The 22,721-nt window shown below is 39.1% G+C and overlaps 1 protein-coding gene across 1 annotated transcript; it reads right to left on the bottom strand.

Moving 5' to 3' along the window:
- Positions 1-80: 80 nt before the first annotated feature.
- Positions 81-485, bottom strand: LOC104221931 (oleosin 1-like). Its single transcript, XM_009773090.2, has one exon. It carries the CDS (start codon positions 483-485, stop codon positions 81-83), a length of 405 nt encoding a protein of 134 aa, XP_009771392.1.
- Between the last annotated feature and the right edge of the window lie 22,236 nt (positions 486-22,721).

Genomic DNA, 22,721 nt, shown 5'->3' with positions numbered 1-22,721 from the left:
TTCTCACACAAAAACCGATTAACAAACAATTAAAAGGTGCACATGCATGCATAAGAAAATTAAACTCATCTAAGCCCCTCTCAACCCTTAATCTGTTGCCCTGCTTGATGTCCCAATTGCTCCGCCTTCTCCTTCACATCATATGCTGCATGCGCAATTTTATCCCTCGCATAATCAATCTTGGAAGCGCCGATCGGATGCTTCCCTGTGACGTATCTGTACATCCAGTAGAAAACAAAGGAAGCAGTGGCTCCAAAACCACCAGTAGCCAAGAACCCCGCAAGGATCAACCCAACGGTTATCACAGCTGGTACAAGAACAGGACTGAATATCACCAGCAAAGGGGTAGCCACAGCTAGGCCGATAACGGTGGCCGCCAGCGTTAAGCTGGAGAGCACCATGAGTGAGCCACCCACAGTGACAGCAGTGGTGGTCTTGGCCACCTGACGAGAGAGCTGCTGCTCAGGGCGGGGTTGAATCTGCATTCTTCTTTTCTCTTGTGAGAATTAATGAAAAGAGATAGAAATGGCTATATGGAGTTTTTAGTGGAGAGAAAACAGAGGATATAGATGAAGAGTGGGAAAGCAGAGAGGAGAGATAGAGGTAATATAGAGTGAAGAAGTAGATGGGGATTTGCATGGTTGTAACTTGACAGATAGAAGGGTGTTACGTGTTGAGTGTTTTGAATTTGCATGACAAAGAGGTGTTCGTTGATTGACACGTAACGTTTCTTCTACAGACTGAAATTGAGCTGGCTATGGCATTTTGAAATATTTGCAGGCGACTTTATCAAATAGGAAAGCTCTAATTTTTAAAATGTGGCAATATTTGTTTTGTGATAACGTTAATTCGTTTTAACATTCGGTGACACGAGCATACATTTCGAAACCAAGTGTCATGAGCTGAATTCTAATTCTCTGAGTCACTGCTGTCTATTTCAGTTTTCACACTCAAGCGCTAATTATGTGTGAAATGGTATAAATTTTTTTGCTTGAATTTAAAATGTGTTTTCCGGATCACGTTTTGCAGGAAAAAAGAAAAAAAGTACTCCATGAAATATGATAAATGGAACTATACTAACTCTCGGCCAAAAGTATTTTGAGAATTGCTCTCCTTTCAAAAAATTGTGATGGTATAAAGTAATACAATCCGCAAGAGTTAAGATTTTTACTAAAAACAAGATTGTTGCATATTATATTGTATCTTACGTTTATTTTAAATATAATATTTATTTTGATTGTTTTTTAAATTTTATTGTATCATATTGTTATATATCTGTCGTTACGTAGCGATGAAAAGCGCCACTTTATGGAACGACGAATTTGGTGTGGTAGCATCGTTACCTTGCTTTTTCTCTCATCTTGTCATTCCTTATTATTAATTAAATTATATTTTATCATTTACCCTGCTTTTTTATATAATAATTCACTTTGTACACTATTTTTTCTTAGTAATATTATAAGTTTATTCCTCATATCGTTGGTATATGATTGTAGCGCCCTATAAAAAGTTTCAAAATGTTATAAGGCCATTAAGAGGTCTGACGTGTGCTAGTTATATTTATTTGTATGCGAGTGCTAATTATATTTATTTGCCCGTGAGTTAACCAGAGTCCAGTTTCCAATTCTTCAAATCGTTCGCCATTTGGACATTCCTACAAGAAGTTATGATCAAATCACCAAAGGATGGCAGTGAAGTACTGCCATTGCGTCCGGGCATGGAGGAGGAGTGAACTGGGAACGCGAAGCCTCCGGGCCAGCGTCCGAAACCTAGAAATTTGGGCTTATAAGTACAAGGTCGGGGAGGGAAACTATTTTGAGCTTTTGGGGTTAGGGTTCTTGAGGTCAAGAGGTGATTTTAAGCTCCAATCAAGTCCAACCAACTAAGGTAAGTTGTTAATGATTTGTTGGGTTGATTCTTACTCAATATACATGAGTTCTAATATCATTCTTACATACATATACTAGATTTCATCATCAAATCTTCAAGAACAGAAAAATAACCATACTGATTTTTCAAGATTGATCTACTAGAGGTAATTCTAATGCTTCAAACACATTTATTATAAGTAGTTAGAAGTATTCGTAGCATTTGTTACAAGTTTTAATGGTTGAAAAATTGGATTATAAAACTCTAGTTTATGGCATGAATAGTACTTTTGAGAAAATGAGAGAGAAAATGAATAGTATTCTTGGAAATGAAACTGATAAATACAATGAACCTATGGAATTATTTGTTAGCAAAAGTTAGAAGTGATCAACTAAGTAATCACCCGAATTGTATATTTTGCAAGTGTTGATTAAGGAAGACAATAGTAATTTGGTGGTATTAAAAATTGATATAGTATCATTAATGACTTCGAATGGGTATTAAATTATAAGAATGAAGTTGAACAGGCTACCATGTGAATCTATTGGGTGATTTGAGTTGTTGGAGATTTGTAGCCAACTTATGATCCATAAAGGGATATTGATCAATATATTAGGTTATATTTTAATGTAATTAGGATATCTAATTGTAGATATCGACTTGTTGGTGATGTTTGAGCATTTTAATCAATAATGGAACAATGGAAGAGAAATGAAAGCTTGTAAATGTGTAATGACCCGGTCGGCCGTTTTAAGAATTAACGCCCCGATCCCCAATTAACTGCTTTTCCCGTGTTTGTTTCTGCTATTTTGAATTGTCGGGATGATTTATTTTGAGTTTCGGAATGTTTTGGGATACTTAGTCCACAAAAGAGAGTTTAAGCTTTAGAATTTGGATCATAGTCGGAGCAGTGTGAAGACGGCCTCGGAATGGAATTACGTTGGTTTCGTTAGCTCCGTTGGGTGATTTCGGGCTTAGGGGCATGTTCGGATTGTGTTTTGGAGGTTCGTAGCTTATTTAGGCTTGGAATGCCGAAAGTTGAATTCTTGAAGTTTCCGGTTCGGTAGTGAGATTTTGATATCGGGGTCGGAATAAAATTTTGAAAGTTGGAGTAGTTCCGTAAAGTTGAATGTGACGTGCGTGCAAAATTTCAGGTCATTCGGACGAGGTTTGATAGACTTTTTTATCGAAAACGGAATTTGGAAGTTTTGGGAATCCTTAGGCTTGGATTGGAGAGCGGTTCGTGGTTTTAGCGTTGTTTGATGAGATTTGGGGGTTGGACGAAGTTCATATGATGTTTTAGGATTGGTTGGTATGTTTGGTTGAGGTCCTGGGGGCCTCGAGTGAGTTTCGGGTGCTTAACGGACCTTTAGACTCAAGAGGAAAACTACAGAAATTGCAGCAGGTCTCCAGTTCTAGTTTCCTTCTTCGCGTTCGCGGGTGGGTTCTCGCGTTCGTAAAGAGGAGCTGGGGCAGGTGGAAGCTTAATGCTTCGCGTTCTTGATAGTGGTCCCGCGTTCGCGAAGTTGAGAAGTCATATGCCTATGCGTTCGCGAAAAAGGTCCCGCGTTCACGAAAAAGGTCCCGCGTTCGCGTAGGAGGGAGAGAGTTGCTACCGCGTTCGCGATAAAGGAATTCTGGGCCAATCGAAGTTATGCTTCGCGAATGTGATGGGCCTTCCGCGTTCGCGAATAAAGAATCATCTGGGCAGATTATAAAATTTCAAAATCGAGAGTTTAGCCATTTTTATCAAAACTAGAGTTTGGGAGCTCGGATTTGAACGAAATTTTGGGGGATTTTCAGAGATATCAATTGGGTAATGATTCTACACTTGATTTTGGTTATATCCCACTAATCTATCATTAATTTTATTATTTAATTTCAAATTTGGGGTGAAAAATTGGGAAAAATGGAAGAGAGTTCTTCAACTAAGAGTTTTGATTTAGAATTTGACATCGGATTTGGATAATTTTGGTAAGAGTAAACTCGTGAGTGAATGGGGGTTCATAATCCGTAACTTTTACCCAATTCCGAGACATGGGCCCGGGTACTTTTTGGGCAATTTTTTTAATTTCGCGTGTTAGCTTCGAATTAATTAGTGAAATTAGTTACTTGAAGTTATATTTATATTATGCAATTGATTTGAATAGATTTGGTCAATTTGGAGTCGAGTACTCGTTTCAAGAACGTAATTTCAAGTTGATTGAGCTGGTTCGAGGTAAGTAGCTTGTCTAACCTTGTGTGGGGGAACTCCCCTTAGGATTTGATATTATTGATATATGAAATGCCTTGTACGTGAGGTGACGAGTGCGTATATGAGCTAATTGTTGAAAATCCTGTTTTCATTATATAACTATAATTCTATTTCTCTTCCTTATTGTACATTACTTGCAATTTAAGTCTACTATTAGTTTAGGGAAGTATGTCCAAGTGATTTAATTGCCTTACTTGTTCAAACTGCTTTATTTGAATTCTGTGAAGCATGCTAGGTTAGAAATACCTATTTTATCTCGGTATGAAATTTGATTTAACTGAATATTCTTCGTGTTGCTGCTATGTGTTTACTTTGGGACTACGGGACGATATCCCGGGAGATCCCCCTGCTTGTTTACTTTGGGACTACGGATCGATATTCCGGTAGATCCCCCTGCACATTTATGATTGGGACTATGGGACAACACCTGGTAGATTCCCCATACTGAATATTTACTTTGGGACTACGGATTTGGTATTCCGGGAGTTTCCCTTGCACATTTACGTTTGGGACTACGGGACGGTATCCCGGAAGATCCGTTGTTGCTATTTTTGTGTATTGAGTTAGATTCTTTCTGTGCTTTTATTCGTTATAGACTGTCATCACTTTAATTATATTGTCGTATTCTATATTATTTTACCTTGTTTCTCATCTATAATCAGTAGGGCCCTGACTTTCCTCGTCACTACCCAACCGTGGTTAGGCTTGACACTTACTGAGTACTGTTGTGTTGTACTCATGCCCTTCCTGCGCATGTTTTTTATGTACAGATCCAGGTTCTTCGGCTCAGCCCTACCATCCTTGAGGCGATGCGATTCTTCAGAGACCTCGAGGTATATCTGCCGCGTCCATAGATCGAAGAGTCCCTCTCCATTCTCTCTTGTAGTTACAGCCCTTCTGTATTTACTTTGATTTAGACATTCTGGAGTTAGAGCACTACGTAGTATCCATAGCTTGTGATTTCATGAGATTCCGGGTTTTGGGAGATCTTTTTAGTTGAGAGTGTGTATTTGTATATGCCGAGCGACATCTTAAATGTTTTTATTATATTTATCCGCAGTTCCTATTAGTTTTTATCTGTTGTTTCCTTTTTTCGCAAATTGTTAGGCTTACCTAGTCGTAGAGACTAGGTGTCATCACGATAGTTCACGGAGGGCGAACTAGGATCGTGACAAGTTGGTATTAGAGCTCTAGGTTCATAGTAGTGATGAATCACAAGCTGGTTTATTAGAGTCTCGCGGATCGGTACAGAGACGTCTGTACTTATCTATGAGAGGCTATGTAATTGTTAGGAAAATTTCACTTCATTTGATTTCCTTATCGTGTGAGATTTTGATATCATAATTCTAAACTTCTATCTTCTATTCTCTCACAGATGGTAAGGACACGTGCTACCAGAGATGACTAGTCACCTGCGCCCCCTGCCAGATCTATCAGAGGTCGGGGCCGGGTAGAGGCCGAGGACGCGCCCGTGGTACAGCCAGAGCACCCGCGCGAGCGGCCATAGAGGAGCTACCGGCATCTCCAACCAGAGTCCAGGCACCTGATACGCCTACTACTACTACTATTCCAGCTCTTCAGGAGACTCTTGCACAGTTCGTGAGCATGTACATCACTCTAACTCAGGACGAGCCGATTCCCTTACTGCAGCCACATCCCAGGTTGGGGGAGGAGCACAAACTCCCGCTGCCCGCACTACTGAGCAATGAGTCCAGGTTGATCAGATCCTAGAGGTTATACCGGTACCGCCTATAGTTCTAGATAAGCTCGAGGACAAGGCAGTGACTTCAGAGGATGAGCAACGGAGGCTTGAGAGGTTCAAGAAGTATAAGCCTCCTGTATTCAGTGGTTTAGCATCGGATGATGCCCTGAGATTTCTAGAGGAGTGTCACCGTATCCTCCGCACTATGGGTATATCGGGATCGAGTGGGGTATATTTCACTGCCTTCTAGCTTCGAGGAGCCGCTTACCAGTAGTGGCGCACTTTTGAGTTGGACAGTCCAGTTGAGGCAGCATCCCTTACTTGGACTTAGTTTTCAGATATGTTCCTGAGAGAGTTTGTCCCTCAGAGCCTCAGGGACGAATGTCGCGTAGAGTTTGAGAATTTGCGCCAGGAAACTATGACTGTTTCGGAGTATGGTATCCGTTTAACTGACTTGGCTAGGCATGCACCAGCTTTGGTTGCTACAGTTCATGAGAGGGTTCGACGGTTTGCATTAGGTCTAGCATGGCTCGTGAGTTGGAGATGAATATTTCTTATCAACAGGTAGTGAGCATTGCTAGGAGAGTGGAGGGTATGCATTCTCAGGATAGAGAAGAGAGAGAGGCCAAGAAGTCTCGAGATTCGGGCCATTATTCTTGTGCCCGTGCTCCAACTGCAATTCGTTAGGGTAGGGGTTATATGAGTCGCTCTATTCATTCAGCTCTTCCAGCAGCCAGTGGTATTCTAGCTCCTCCTAGACCTTAGGAGCCTTATTATGCACCTCCGGTATCTAGTGTGCCTCCTACACGGGGTGCTTTTAGTAGTCAGTCCAGCAGACCTGGCCCGAGCCAGTCACAACCACCACATCCTCCTAGAGCTTGTTTTGAGTGTGGCGACACACGCCATATGGTGAGGGATTGCCCCAAACTTAGGAGGGGTGCACCTCCACAACCTCCTCAGCCAAAGCATGCCCCGGAGAGTTCCCAGGTTATGGTTCCAGCACCAGTTGCTACCCCACCTGCTCAGCCAGCTAGAGGTAGAGGTCGCCCTAGAGGGGAGGGCAGGCCAGATATTATGCCCTTCCTGCCCGTACCGAGGTTGTTGCCTCTGATTCTATCATCACAGGTATTGTCCTGGTTTATCATATAGATGCATCGGTTCTATTCGATCCATGCTCCACTTATTCTTATGTGTCTTCTTATTTTGCCCCGCATTTGGGTGTATCTCGGGATTCTTTGAGTTCCCCTGTTTATGTTTCTACTCCTGTGTGTGATCCCTTGTTGTGGACCGCGTTTATTAGTCGTGTTTGGTTGCCCTTAGTGGTTTTGAGACTAGAGCCAATTTATTATTGCTCAACATGGTAGATTTCGATGTTATCTTGGGCATGGATTGGTTGTCGCCCCATTATGCTATTCTTTATTGACATGACAAAATCGTGACGCTGGCTATGCCAGGTATACCGCGAGTAGAGTAGAGGGTTACTTTAGATCACACTCCCAATAGAGTTATTTCTTTCCTTAAAGCTCAGCGAATGGTTGAGAAGGGGTGTGACGCGTATCTGGACTATGTGAGAGATTTTAGTGTTGATACCCCTACAGTTGATTAAGTCCCAGTAGTACGGGACTTCCCTAATGTGTTTCCAGCTGGTCTTTCGGGTATGCCACCCGACAAAGATATTAATTTTGGCATTGATCTGTTGCCGGGAACTCAGCGCATTTCTATTCCTCCGTATCGTATGGCCCCTCCTGAGTTGAAGGATTAGTTGCAGGAATTGCTTGATAAGGGTTTTATTCGACTCAGTGTATCACCTTGGGGTGCTCCTGTCTTGTTTGAGAAGAAAAATAATGGTTTTATGCATATGTGCATTGATTATCGCTAGTTGAACAAAGTTACAGTGAAGAACCGGTATCTTTTGCCTCGTATTGATCTGTTTGACCAGTTATAGGGTGCACGAGTATTTTCTAAGATTGACTTGCATACAGGTTACCATCAGTTGAAAATTCGGGAGCCAGATATCCCGAAGACTGCTTTCAGGACTCGGTATGGTCATTACGAGTTCCTTGTTATGTCGTTTGGGCTGGCCAATGTGCCATCAGCATTCATGCATTTGATGCATAGTGTGTTCCAGTCATATATTGACTCGTTCATCATTGTCTTTATTGATGATATTCTGGTATACTCCCGGAGTTGGGAGGATCATGAGCAGTACCTGAGGACAGTGCTTCATACTTTGAGGGAAAATAAGTTATATGCAAAATTCTTGAAATGTGAGTTTTGGTTGGATTTTGTGCCATTCGTGTGCCACGTGGTATTGAGTGAGGGTATATAGGTGGATTCTAAGAAAGTGGAAGCAGTGCAGAGTTGGCCCAAACCATGCTCAGCTACAGAGATCCGCAGTTTTCTTAGCTTGGCGGGTTATTATCGTCGATTTGTTAATGGATTTTCATCTATTGCAGAACCTATGACCAGACTGACCCAGAAGGGTGCTATGTTCCAGTGGACAGAAGAGTGTGAGGCGAGCTTCCAGAAGCTCAAGACAGCTTTGACTACAACCCCAATTTTGAAATTGCCTAAAGTTCGGGGTCTTATATTGTCTATTATGATGCCTCGAGGATTGGCCTTGGAGCAGTATTGATGCAGGACGGTAGGGTGATTGCCTACGCATCCAGACAGTTGAAGGTACATGAGAAGAATTATCCTGTCCAGGATCTCGAGTTAGCTGCTATTGTCCACACATTAAATATCTGGGGTCATTATTTGTACGGTGCTCCTTGTGAGATCTATACTGATCACCGGAGTTTGCAGCACATGTTCAATCAAAAGGACCATAATTTGTGCTAGAGGAGGTGGTTAGAGCTGCTGAGGGACTATGATATCACTATCTTGTATCACCCGGGCAAGGCCAATGTGGTGGCAGATACGTCGAGTCCCCGGGCAGAGAGTTTGACTTATTTACAGCAGTGGAAAGGCCCATGGCAATGGATGTTCAGGCCTTAGCCAGCCAGTTTGTGAGATTGGATCTTTCGTAGGCCGGTCGGGTTCTAGCTTGCGTGGTCTCTCGGTCTTCCTTATTTGATCGTATCAGGGAGCGTCAGTATGATGACCCTCATTTGCTCGTCCTCAAAGAAAAGGTTCTGCACGGTGATGCCAGAGATGTGACTATTGGTGATGATGGGGTATTGAGGATGCATGGTCGGTTATGTTTACCCAATGTTGATGGGCTTTGGGAGTTGATTCTATAGGAGGCCCATAGTTTGCGGTATTCCATTCATTCGGGTGCCGTGAAGATATACCGGGATTTAAGGTAACACTATAGGTGGAGGCGGATGAAGAAGGATATAGTTGGGTTTGTAGCTCGGTGTCTCAATTGTCAGCAGGTAAAGTATGAGACCAGAGACCGGGTGGGTTGCTTCAGCAGATAGAGATTTTGAAGTGGAAGTGGGAGCGGATCAGCAATTATACAAAGGGGTTAAGGGTTTTGGGAATACATTGTGTGAAGCATATGACCCCAGAAAGGGTCAGGTTTGGTCATGCACAGAAATAGATGATGCTGGCATGCCCACAAACTAGCCAGAGAACACAAACATATAGTGGGGATGTGGGGTTTGGAATTCATACACATTGGAGAGCATTAATTTAAAAGGGGAATGGAACACATTTCAACATGCTAGTAATGTAACTTGATTGCAGAAACATAAGCAAAAGTAGACAAGCATGAGAAGTTGGAACAATTAAAGAAACATGTTGTTGTTGATTCTTGAAAATTAACTAGGACATACCAGTAGAGAAACAAAGTGCAGAAAGGTAAAGCAGGCAAGATTCCACAGTCTAGCTTTGGCTTTCAGCCGGCTAGACAAAGCAATAGCACAAGTAATAGTAAAGAAAGAGAGAGTTTTTGAGTGTGAGTGTGTGTTTTTAACTCAAATTATTCGTGTCTTTGAAAGAAGAGGGGTGAGTATTTATAGTTTTGAAAATGAGTGAAAAATAAGGTAATAAGTAAAGTTTTAACACAAACATGGAAACAATCACAAGTCAGAATCAATTACCACAAGTGATTCCCATTAATTAAGGAATCACTGTTCAACGGGTAGTAGCAGGTTTAATTAAGGAAAGAAATCAATTTGGGGATAGATTCCTTATTGCCATATAAGGGGGCAGTAAAAGTATGAAATAAATAATCAAGTCTAATTACAAAATAGGCTTATTTTTGGAAAGGATTCAACAAGGTAAAACATAAGAGTAAAGGAAAGGAATTAATTAATTTAAACAAGTGAGTGAGATTAGGGCTCATAAAAGAAAAGCTTTTGCAATCAGTCACAAGATCAAGGTCAATCAAGGAAGAAACATGATTCTGTACTTCAGTATATAAATAATAGAAGCATCAGACATGCGAGGCCAAACACCTTGGCAAAAGAGATAACACAGGCATACAGTAGCAACAGGGTAAGCTAGGATTCAACAGTAAGAAAATATTCGGAGCACAGTAGTCACATAGGTCAAGTAGTCACGTAGAATCAACAGTGAAGAAAACATAACAACAGGTAAAGAGAATCAGAAACAAATAAAGGTCTCACAGTATCAAGTGAGGAAAACCTTTTAAGAAATTAGGGCTTCGACAGTAATCAAGTTTTACAGATGATAAGAACTCAAAATCAAACAAGTTAAACAAGGAAAAGAGAGTCAGGAACAAAGAACAAGTACACATTTAAACAAACCGTTTCAGAACTCGAATAAGACTAAAAGGAACTAGGGTTTTTTAACATGCTGAAATAGATATAAGAACAACATGAGCAAATCGTTTTAAACATAGCAAAATCACAAGCAATATTAAAATCAGAGAAGAAATCTTTTTGAAAAACTTAAAGGAAAATCCTAATCGCCGAAGAATGAAGAGTAGTTTTGAAAGAAAAGTTGAAGAACATTTGAGAAAACACTTAAGAAATTCATAGTAAGTACAGATCTAAGGTAGATATGAAAGAAAATCTAGAAGATTAGGGTTTCGGAAAACCTAAAAAAGGTGAAAAAGAACTTGAAAGTTACCGATCTAACTAGGAAAGTCAAGGATCTGCCTTGAAAGGCCAAGAATGGCCGGAGAGAGGTCATGGATGGCTGGAGAAAGACCATGAACAAAAGTCGAGCAAGGATTGGACCAGATCCCTTCGAGGTCTATCCATGAAACAACAGAAACAAACACCCAGGAGCCATAAGAGGCTGATACACATCTTCAATAGCCACGAGAGGCCATGGATTAGGCAGGGGTTAAGGCGGATTAGGGTGGGATGAGATGGTGGCAGCTAGGGTTCATGTGAGGTTTCAGAGAGAATTGAGAGAAGAGGGGATTCAGAGGCGGCGTTTGGTGAAAAATGAAGTACGGTAAGAGGTCTTTTGGGTTTAATTATGGAAAGGGAGGACAGTGGTCGTTGATCTAAATGATCAACGGTTAGGATTAAAATGGTTAGGTGGGAAATCCAGGTTGGGTCATTTAAATTGGGTTAGGGGTGGGGTTTAAAATGGAATTGGGCCGGGAAATTGGGTTTAATTTGGGGTCAGATTTAGGCTACAATTGAAATGCAATTGGGCTATTATTTAAATAGCTAATTTTTCCTTTTTAAAATTATAAAGGATAGTAAATTAATTTTTGGAAACAAATTAAAAGAACTAAAATGTTTTATAATATATAATTAACAATTTAAAAATACATGACTTAATTTTGTGAATATAGAACACAATTGAATCTTAAAAGGGCTAGTATTGCAATTATATACAATTTAGCTTAAAAATACTAAATAAATTTGTAAAAATATGCAAAAATTACATTAGCTATATTTTAGCATAAATATAAAAGTCAATTAAATGAATTACCAAAATAATAATTTTGAAAATAATTATTGGGTTTTTATGGATAAAAAAGGGAAATAAATTGGTTTAAAAACCATTAAAAATTATGGAAAAATAATAAAACACTTGGATATGCTTAAATATGCATATATATGATATTTTGAAGTTATTTTTCATATTGAAAATATATAAGGAAAAATTGGGTATCAACAGCTCCCACGGACTTTGAGAAAGTTCGATGCCATTTGGGTGATTGTGGATCAACTGATCAAGTCTGTGCACTTCATTCCTATGTGTACTACCTATTCTTCAGAGCGGTTGGCAGAGACTTATATCCGAGAAATTGTTCGCCTACATGGTATTCCAGTTTCCATTATTTCAAACAGAGGTACTCAGTTCACATCACGGTTCTGGAGGGCCGTACAACATGAGTTAGGTACCCGGGTGGAGTTGAGCACAACATTTCATCCTAAGACGGACGGAGAATCCGAGCGCACTATTCAGATTCTTGAGGATATGCTCCATGCGTGTGTGATGGAGTTTGGAGGTTCTTCGGATTAGTTCTTTCCACTGGCGGAGTTTACCTACAACAACAACAATCAGTCCAGCATTCAGACAGCACCGTATGAGGCCTTGTATGGTAGGAGATGTAGATCCCCAGTGGATTAGTTTGAGCCAGGTGAGGCTAGATTATTGGGCACAGACTTGGTTCAGGATGCGTTGGAGAAGGTTAAGGTAATTCAGGATAGACTCCATACAGCCCAGTCCAGACAGAAGAGTTACGCAGACTGGAAGGTTCGTGATGTTTTCTATATGGTTGGAGAGCGGGTTCTACTTCGAGTTTTGCCTATGAAGGGCGTTATAAGATTTGGGAAGAAAGGAAAGTTGAGTCTGAGGTTTATTGGTCCTTTTGAGATATTGAGACGTGTTGGGGAGGTTGCTAATGAGCTTGCCTTACCTCCCAGCTTGGCAGGAGTTCATCCGATATTTCATGTTTCGATGCTCCGGAAGTATCACGGCGATCCGTCATACGTTTTAGATTTTAGTTCAGTCCAGCTGGACAAGGATCTATCTTATGTTGAGGAGCCAGTTGCAATATTGGACAGACAGGTTCGGAAGCTGAGGTCAAAGAATATTGCATCAGTGAAGGTTTAGTGGCGGGGATAACCAGTCAAGGAGGCGACCTGAGAGACCGAGCAGGATATGCGCAGCCGTTACCCTCATCTTTTCACCACTTCAGGTATGTATCTATGCTCGTTCGAAGACGAACGAATGTTTTAAGAGGGGAAAGATCTAACGACTCGGCCGGTTGTTTTAAGAATTAATGCTCCGATCCCCTATTAACTACTTTCTCCGTGTTTGTTTCTGTTATTTTGAATTTCCGAGATGATTTGTTTTGAGTTTCAGAGTGTTTTGGGACACTTAGTCCCTAAAAGAGAGTTTAACCTTTAAAATTTGGACTGTAGTCGGAGCAGTGTGAAGACAGCCTCGGAATGGAATTCAATCGGTTCCGTTTACTCCATGGGTGATTTTGGGCTTAGAGGCGTGTTCAGATTGTGTTTTGGAGGTCCATAGCTTATTTAGTCTTGAAATGCCGAAAGTTGAATTCTTGAAGTTTTCGGTTCGGTAGTAAAATTTTGATATCGGGGTCAGAATAAAATTCCGGAAGTTGGAGTAGCTCTATAGTGTTGATTGTGACATGCGTGCAAATTTCAGGTCATTCGGACGAGGTTTGATAGACTTTTTGATCGAAAATGGAATTTGGATGTTTTGGGAATCCTTAGGCTTGGATTGGAGAGCGATTCGTGGTTTTAGCATTGTTTGATGTGATTTGGGGGTTGGACTAAGTTCATATGATGTTTTAGGATTGGTTGGTGAGTTTGAATAAGGTCCCGGGGGGCTCAGGTGAGTTTCAGGTGGTTAACGGACCTTTAGACTCAAGAGGAAAATTGCAGAAATTGCAGCAGGTCTCCAGTTCTGGTCTCCTTCTTCACGTTCGCGAAGAGGATCTGGGGCAGGTGGAAGCTTAATGCTTCGTGTTCGCGATGTTGGTCCCGCATTCACAAAGCTGAGAAGTCATATGCCTACGCGTTCGCGAAGAAGGTCCCGCGTTCGCGTAGGAGGGAGAGAGTTGCTACCGCATTCGCGATAAAGGAATTCTGGGCCAATCGAAGTTATGCTTCGCGAATGTGATGGGCCTTCCGCGTTCGCGAATAAAGAATCATCTGGGCAGATTATAAAATTTCAAAATCGAGAGTTTAGCCATTTTTATCAAAACTAGAGTTTGGGAGCTCGGATTTGAACGAAATTTTGGGGGATTTTCAGAGATATCAATTGGGTAATGATTCTACACTTGATTTTGGTTATATCCCACTAATCTATCATTAATTTTATTATTTAATTTCAAATTTGGGGTGAAAAATTGGGAAAAATGGAAGAGAGTTCTTCAACTAAGAGTTTTGATTTAGAATTTGACATCGGATTTGGATAATTTTGGTAAGAGTAAACTCGTGAGTGAATGGGGGTTCATAATCTGTAACTTTTACCCGATTCCGAGACATGGGCCCGGGGGACTTTTTGGGCAATTTTTTAAATTTCGCGTGTTAGCTTCGAATTAATTAGTGGAATTATTTACTTGAAGTTATATTTACATTATGCAATTGATTTGAACAGATTTGGGCCATTTGGAGTCGAGTACTCGTGGCAAGAATGTGATTTCGAGTTGATTGAGCTGGTTCGAGGTAAGTAGCTTGCCTAACCTTGTGTGGGGGAACCCCCCTTAGGATTTGGTATTATTGATATATGAAATGCCTTGTACGTGAGGTAACGAGTGCGTACATGAGCTAATTGTTGAAAATTCTGTTTTCATTAAGTAACTATAATTGTGTTTCTCTTCCTTGTTGTACATTACCTGCAATTTAACCCTACTCTTAGTTTAGGGAAGCATGTCCAAGTGATTTAATTGCCTTACTTGTTCAAACTGCTTTATTTGAATTTTGTGTAGCATGCTAGGTTAGAAATACCTATTTTACCTCGGTATGAAATTTGATTTAACTGAATATTTTTCGTGTTGCTGTTGTGTGTTTACTTTGGGTCTACGGGACGATATCCCGGGAGATCCCCCTGCTTGTTTACTTTGGGACTACGGATCGGTATTCCGGTAGATCCCCCTACACATTTATGATTGGGAAAACGGGATAACACCTGGTAGATTCCCCGTACTGGATATTTACTTTGGGACTACGGATTTGGTATTCCGGGAGTTTCCCTTGCACATTTATGTTTGGGACTACGGGATGGTATCACGAGAGATCCCCTGTTGTTATTTTTGTGTACTGAGTTAGATTCTTTCTTTGTATTTATTCGTTATAGACTGTCATCACTTTAATTATATTGTTGTATTCTATACTATTTTACCTTGTTTCTCATCTATAATCAGTAGGGCCTTGACTTTACTCGTCACTACCCGACCAAGGTTAGGCTTGGCACTTACTGAATACCGTTGTGGTATACTCATGCCCTTCCTGCGCATGTTTTTCATGTGTAGATCCAGATTCTTCGGCTCAGCCCTACAATCCTTGAGGCGAAGCGATTCTTCAGAGACTTCGAGATATATCTACCGCGTTCGCAGACCGAGGAGTCCCTCTCCATTCTCTCTTATAGTTACAGCCCTTCTGTATTTACTTTGATTTAGACATTCTGGAGCTAGAGCACTATGTAGTATCCATAGCTTGTGATTTCATGAGATTCTGGATTTTGGAAGATGTTTTTAGTTGAGAGTGTGTATTTGTATATGACGAGCGGCATCTTAAACATTTTTATTATGTTTATCCGTAGTTCCTATTAGTTATTACCTGTTGTTTCCTTTTCCCGTAAATTGTTAGGCTTACCTAGTCGTAGAGACTAGGTGCTGTCACGATAGTTCACGAAGGGCGAACTGGGGTCGTGACAAAATGTTAATAAAGAGAAAGCAAGGTAAGTTGATTAGAACTTACTCTTCTTGAGGGATTTTCTCAAAAAGCATGTTTCAAGTTAATGCTTAAGTTGTTTGCAAATGTGCTTTCGTGTTTGGGGTGACAAACAAGTGCGGATGTCTCCATGTACTAAAATATTTTATTGATATGTAGTGTCATGTTGTTTTATAAAATTTTATTTTAAATGTTGTTGGCAAAATAATACTTAAGGTAAATGTTATAAGTTTTTATCAAAATTTATGTATTGATAAGAGTATATATATTTGAGTGCTAAAGATAAGTTCATTTGAAAGTATTTCTTTTGAAAATTGATAAATAGAATCGCACTTGTGGTATCCTTTTAAAGATTGATGTTAACTTGCTAAAGACTTTAACATGTAAAAGGTTGTTTATTTAATTTTTGAATTAGATTTTTTATTAATGCTATGATAAAAATAGATCCTTTGAGGCTACTATGCTATGAATCTATTTTTGGAATGTCAAATATTTTGGTAGTTACTAGTGGAGACCACCGAGATTGGTTCGAATGTTAAGTTTGTTACCATAAAACGACACGTGCCAGTGTAGGGACACATTCTAAGGGTAAGGCAAGGTTTGTGGGATAAGTCCCCTAAGTGGGGCAAATGTGCTATATTAGCATAGCTGAGTCGATTTGTGAGGCACTACGATGAGACGACCTGAGCAAGTAGAGTATATGATACTTGCCGTTAGTTGATCACCTACTTGACCTTATTCTTAGGTCAGTGTCGGTATAGTGCTCTTAATGAAAAGTAAAGAGTAATTTTGTTATGTTTAGGCCTAAGAAGCCGAAAGTAATTTCAATGACTTAATGCAAATGAAATGATTTTGTATGATTTTATTCAAAAACTTAAATGGATATAAATGTTTTAAAAGTTTATATCGTGAGTTATATTTCACTTTCCTTTTATTTTAAAATGATAAAGATCATGAATGGATGAAATTACTTACCATTTTAAATATTGGTACATTATTTTTATAAAGTTTGTCCCAAGAACTTAAGTTAGTGAGAGTCTATGAGACTTATTGAGTATCATGGTAGTGTACTTAGCCCTTAGGGGGCGCTCTTTAGGGTCCCGCTTTCTTTATGTATTTCAGGATGAGGTATGACATGTAATGTGTAGACATGGTTAGGATGATTCTCTTTCTGAGGTATGATGAAGATATTTGTATTGGATTGTAAAAATAGGATTTTGGGCGTCATACATAAAGAAATAATTATTTAATTTGATTATATCATTTATATGAAAATTTTCATGTATGATTTTGGAAATGAGAAATATTTTGTGACTTGATTTGAAAATATACAAGACTTTCAATTGGCCTCCGCAATTAAACTTGGTATTGACATATGGGTTGGTTCGCTTGGGTCGGGTAGTGTGCCGAGTGTCGATCATGTACATTTGGGTCATGGGAAACTTGGTATCAGAGCACTAGGTTCTAAGTCGAGTCCTAGGAAGTCTATGGACCCGTGTCAAGTAGAGTCCCTCTTATCATTGTGTTGCTGACCACACTTATATTGAGGAAGTTACAATGACATATAGGGAGTTTCACTTTCTTCTCACTCTAGATCTTGCGGTTGTACCCGAAGTGAGAGTCAGTATTCTCGATCGTATCAATTACCTATCGTGGATGATATAGAAGTGACGAGCACAAAACTCAAGGTTCAAGTTTTAATACAAACTATTGGCAAGTAGCCAAAAAGTGCCGGATTGTCCAAAGTGAACTAAGGTTGAGAACATATTGAAACTGATACAACCAGGACATATAACTATGGTGAATAAGAATAATCGGTTGAATACTAATGGCTCGTTAAAAGAAATACTATAAATGAAGAGGCTGTATCTTAAATTATTATGACAAGATATAGAAAAGTGATATAGACCTAATTGAAGTGAATGTGAATCAGTCAAGTTTGTGGCGAACATAGTATGACTCATAAGAAGGAGTGCATAGTTAAGACAGTGTCAATAATGACTAAAGACATCTTCCAAGGAAAAAAATCTTTCTTGATCATCAGAAAAGGAAATGTTACATGACGAGACAGATGACCCTTAATTCTACTAGAGACCGGGTTGCCCCTAAGCATTATAGGTTTTCGTCATGATGGTGTCATATGTAATAGAAGTGATAAAAAATGCCATGTGTGTGTACGAGTTGAGGATAGATGAAGCAAGCCATATGTAAAAGATGGACATGACAACCTTGAGTTCCTCTAGATGATGAATGTGATACAAATAAAATTCAATCTCTAATGATGAATACCAAGGTATGCGAGGATAAAGTATGTGAACATAAGTGGGTAAGTCTGAAAATATTAAGGCATGAGATGCACAAAAGACGTAATCTTGGATGTTATAAGAAGCAATATAGTTTGTTAGAAAAAAATGAAGTGGAATGATAACCTTGAGTTTGTCTAGTCGAGGTATGTCTTATTTTGTTCTTTTGAAATGATGAAAATTGAGAATTTCCAAGAATGAGCTCAAAGCAACTCTATATGAGCCCAAAAAAAAGAGAACAGTTAACTTATGATTGAATGGATCCTTATGATGTAAGAAGAATAAATATTGAAATGGCATATGGGCTAAGTTAAAGCTTTTGGAAAGTTATACATATAATGTGTACGATTTAAGGCTAAAAAAAATAAAAATGGTTTGTTACACCCCATATTTTCATACGTGAAAGTACACCATAAGTAAATTGATGGAAGCTCGGAAATGAGATGTTACATCTCGCATTTTTGTATGTTAAAGTTTCGTCGTAAGTTAATCGACGTAAGTTCGGGAATGAGATTATTTTGAGATTATAAGCATTATGCTATTTCAAACAAGTGATGAGCAAATTCGTGAAATTGAGAGGGTAAGCAAATCGAAGGAAATGAGTTTTATTGAAGTTTGACATTTTGAGATGAAATACGGTCCAAGCTATAATACCCCGTTTATGGACTAGTGACATACAAGGTACCACATGACCATGATGGTAAGATGTATAAAGTGTGTTAAAAGTGAGTAGCATGTGAGGCTTAGTCATCAAATTCATATATAGGTGGCACATATATGGCTTAGTCATCTAGTATGTGAGGCCCACATCCACTAAGCTTTAAAACATCTTTAATTCATTTTAAGAGATGATATCTTTATCATATGAGAAGGGAAGGCTTCAACCAACTCAAACAACAATTTGCATCTTAGAATTTTTATGTAACGTGATTTTTTAAACAAAATTCAAGTGAGATCTCTTAGCATCTTAGCAACGTGAGATGTTGCAATTTTAAGGGAGTACGGTGCAATCTTTCTCAAGAATATTAAATGAATTTTTCCTTACTCTGATCCGCAGTTACGTATTTTGTCGCAATTGACGTATGTTAGATGGATTGTCAATAAAATTGGCTCAGGTATGTTAAGGTTATCCCTTCTTTTCTTTTGGCATGATCCATACGATACAAACGAAACGAGCAAATGCACAACTTCCATAAATGACTCTAATTCATAGAAATGCTAGAGATGCTTATATTCTTGATTTCCCATGTGTCCTATTATTCTATCATCTGTTCATGGGTCTTAGAAAATACGTAAGTTGATAAATTTCATATCATGATATTAATCAGAGGCATAATGGTCTTATGACGTTCCGAGAGATTTTATTGATGTACTTGTCATGCATTGTATTCGTTTATATATGTACATTGACACATGACTAGATGGTATTATATACGCATATATATATATATATATATATATATATATATATATATATATATATATATATATATATATATATATGTATATGGGATATGAAAAAATGTTACGGCGTTATATACGTACCACTACCTGATCAGCCGGTATACGTTGATGATTTGCCCACAATGGCCGAGATGATATGATAGGATGCCCTCAGAGGCTTGATGATGTTATGAACGCTTATACCCATTCATGGTACGACATTTATACACATGCATGATATTATAAAATTAAATGATTCACAGAGCTATTCAGATATACATGTTGAGTCTTTTACTCCATGTTTCTCTCATGTCTATTGTTTACTGATTTTTATTCCTTACATACTCGGTATATTATTTGTACTAACGTCTATTTTGCCTAAGGATGCTGCATTTCATGCCCGCAGGTCCTGATAGATAGGTTGAGAGTCCTCCAATTAGGCTACCAGCTCAGCGGAAGATGTTGGTGTGTCATTTGCTCAAGAGTTGCTTATTTGGTTAGTATGATTTAGACATGTATTGATTGGTATGTCGGGGCCCTGTCCCGACCTTATGATGTTTATGTACTCTTAGAGACTTGTAGACATATGTCAGGTACGTAAAAGTTTGTATAGCCTTGTCGTCCTATATTCAGTGTACGAGTGGAAGATTTGATCTTATATGCCTGTATGTCTTATGTATAAGTTGGTATTACATGTTTTATTCTAGTTATACTACGACAATATCTCCGTCTTATTTACCTATGATAGCATGATACAAAAAGATACGTTATGTTGGTACTTGGTTGAGTAAGATACCGGGTGCCCGTCGCGGCCCATTAGTTTGGATCGTGACAAAAGTGGTATCAGAGCAATTCTGTCCTAGGGAGTCTACAAGCCATGTCTAGTAGAGTCTTGTCCATGGGTGTGTTATGCACCACATTTATACGCAGGAGGCTACATGGCATTTAGGACTGTCATTCTTTCTTCTTACTCAAGATCGTGTGGTAGAGCTCAGTATAAGAATTCAATTTCCTAAAATCTTTCTTATTCATAATACGACGATGCCTACATCTAGAAAGACGGTTGGTAAGGGATTGAATGCGGCTGTGGAAGAGTTGAGTCAAAGGAACTCGATTTTGCATCATGCTTATGATGAATAAATGTAAGGTCTCCAACAGATCATGTGTGTACTTAGACGTGTGAGCTTTTGGAAAGAATCCCTAAGGCATGAATATCTATCCACCCATATGGTAAAAAGCAATGAGAAAATAAGAAGTAGATACAAGTTTCAACAAGTAAAAGAAGCAAGATTAAAAAGGGTACGAGGTACTCAGCTAGTGAAGATTATCATTACTTACCACTTAGGAAGGGAGATATATGCATTTTGAGTTACCTTCAACAGTAACAGAGGTATGTATAATTGGCCACACCCATCTCAGTTATGCCCTTTGGGGCCTAAGAGGTGTAGTTTAAGAGAAGAACGGGATATCAAGATCCGACTGGGCTTAGAGTAACCCAAAATGGTGAATGGATTGTTTGCGTTAGTTGACACTTTCGAAGGATATTGCAAACGTGCTAATAGATGGTGCACTCTAAAATAATATAGCTAGATATGAGTATTACAAATATAGGCACTGGAATCCTAGAAGGGATAAATATTACCTTAGTGTGGCTCCCGTTCCTAGTAAAGAGAGAATATTAGGCAACCCGAAGAGCCAGTGGATGGAGCAAGACGGAGCTAAAAGCAAAAGAATGTCATGTTGGAGTTTTTGGAATAAAGTGATAGACATAAATGTTAGCACGAAAATAAGAAGAGAGTTAATAAAGTATTATGAGTAAGATGTGATACATGGATGATCGAATGGATGGCAGAATTAGGGACTGGGTGATTTGATAATAGTCGACATCATGAGAATTTCATATTGCGTTCCGGAGATAATCGAATGGATGGCAGAAGAATAACCTTTAACGTTCATTCAGGAAGACGCTTTCCTAAAGCAAGAAATGTGAGCAAAGTTAAGCTTAAGGGACTGTGTGTGCCAATTACACTAGGTGTCTCCCTCGTGAGTAAAGAATTTTATTATCCTTGGTACAGAAGGATTTCCTCAAGGCGAGTAAGGGTCATCGATGATGTGAAAAGATGCCAAAGCTGAAGAGGTAAAACATCTATAGGTAGATCGTCGTAGCTCTAAATCTTAGTTCTCCCCTAAAGGGGAAAATATGGAGTGATGTGGCTTAAGTCAAAATTAAGTGGTTCTAGTAACTATGAAATGGTAAAGAAAGAATGCGATAAAAATGAGAAAGAGATTAGATTGCACTTACTCAAATCCTACTGATATGCTACGATTCTAGAACATTATGCAAACACGACATCAAGGAGAGGAAGGGTTCCTGGCCAAGATGTTATTGATAGATAAGGAGCCACTGCGGGACATAAGTTAAGACAAGGAAATAACCCAAGAAATATTACACAGACTATTGATATGAGATTTTGGCCAATAGGTAGTTAGTAGTTGATTCAGGAAGGGCCTAGTTATGGCTAGACAAGAGGATACACACAAATCAACAGATCGTGCAAGATAAACATAGTAAAATCTAATATAGTGAATTCAGCCTCGCAGTTATGACATTGTGATCCCTGAGAAATATTCAGATAGGAGTTGGAGAGTAAAAAGGTACTGTATGAGGGTTATGGAAATAAAAGAGAATGCCACTAGGAAGACAGTCAAAATATCAGTTCAGAAGCAACTCTACAAGCACAAGGGCATGGAGGTAAGTAACTACGGATAATTATAAGCGAGGAAGGACATAAAAAATTCCATCAAGTATGTGATGTAATAAGCTCGCAGCTTTACAAGAGTCACAGGGTCCTCCCTAAGTACTACAATGAAAGACTAGCTAAGGAAATAAGAAAGAAAGCTTCAACCTAAGCACAGTGACCGAAAGAGAAAATGGTTTTGTAACAACAGCATTACAACAACATCGTATTCACTCCATAAGAAAGTGGCACCTACTATGGCTAATGAACGGGAAGTAAAATCAAAAGTAATCTTCGAGATCATATGAGTTGCACGAAAATTCTGGCATGTGTGGGAACTAAGATAAGCTAAGTATGCAGGCAACAAGGGGGTAGAAAGACTAGGAAAAGTAATAGCTTACATTTAAAGAAAGTTGAGAAGGAACGAAAAGAATTATTCGATTAATGATCTATAGTTAGTTACGTTGTGAATGCACTTAAAAGTTCGGAGTATTATCCATGCAGCATATATGTTGACAATTATATAGCCGTAGAAGATTCCGGTATAAGTTAAAAGAAAGAATTGAGCCTAGGTCATAGACAAATGATTGAATTGTTAGAAAATTG

The sequence above is a fragment of the Nicotiana sylvestris genome, chromosome 6, assembly GCF_000393655.2.
Source record: "Nicotiana sylvestris chromosome 6, ASM39365v2, whole genome shotgun sequence".
Classification (NCBI taxonomy): domain Eukaryota; kingdom Viridiplantae; phylum Streptophyta; class Magnoliopsida; order Solanales; family Solanaceae; genus Nicotiana; species Nicotiana sylvestris.
This window is presented reverse-complemented; position numbering and strand designations above follow the sequence as displayed.

Coding starts and splice junctions, on each gene's coding strand:
- LOC104221931 (XM_009773090.2), bottom strand. CDS start 485: ATGCAGATTCAACCCCGCCCTGAGCAGCAGCTCTCTCGTCAGGTGGCC.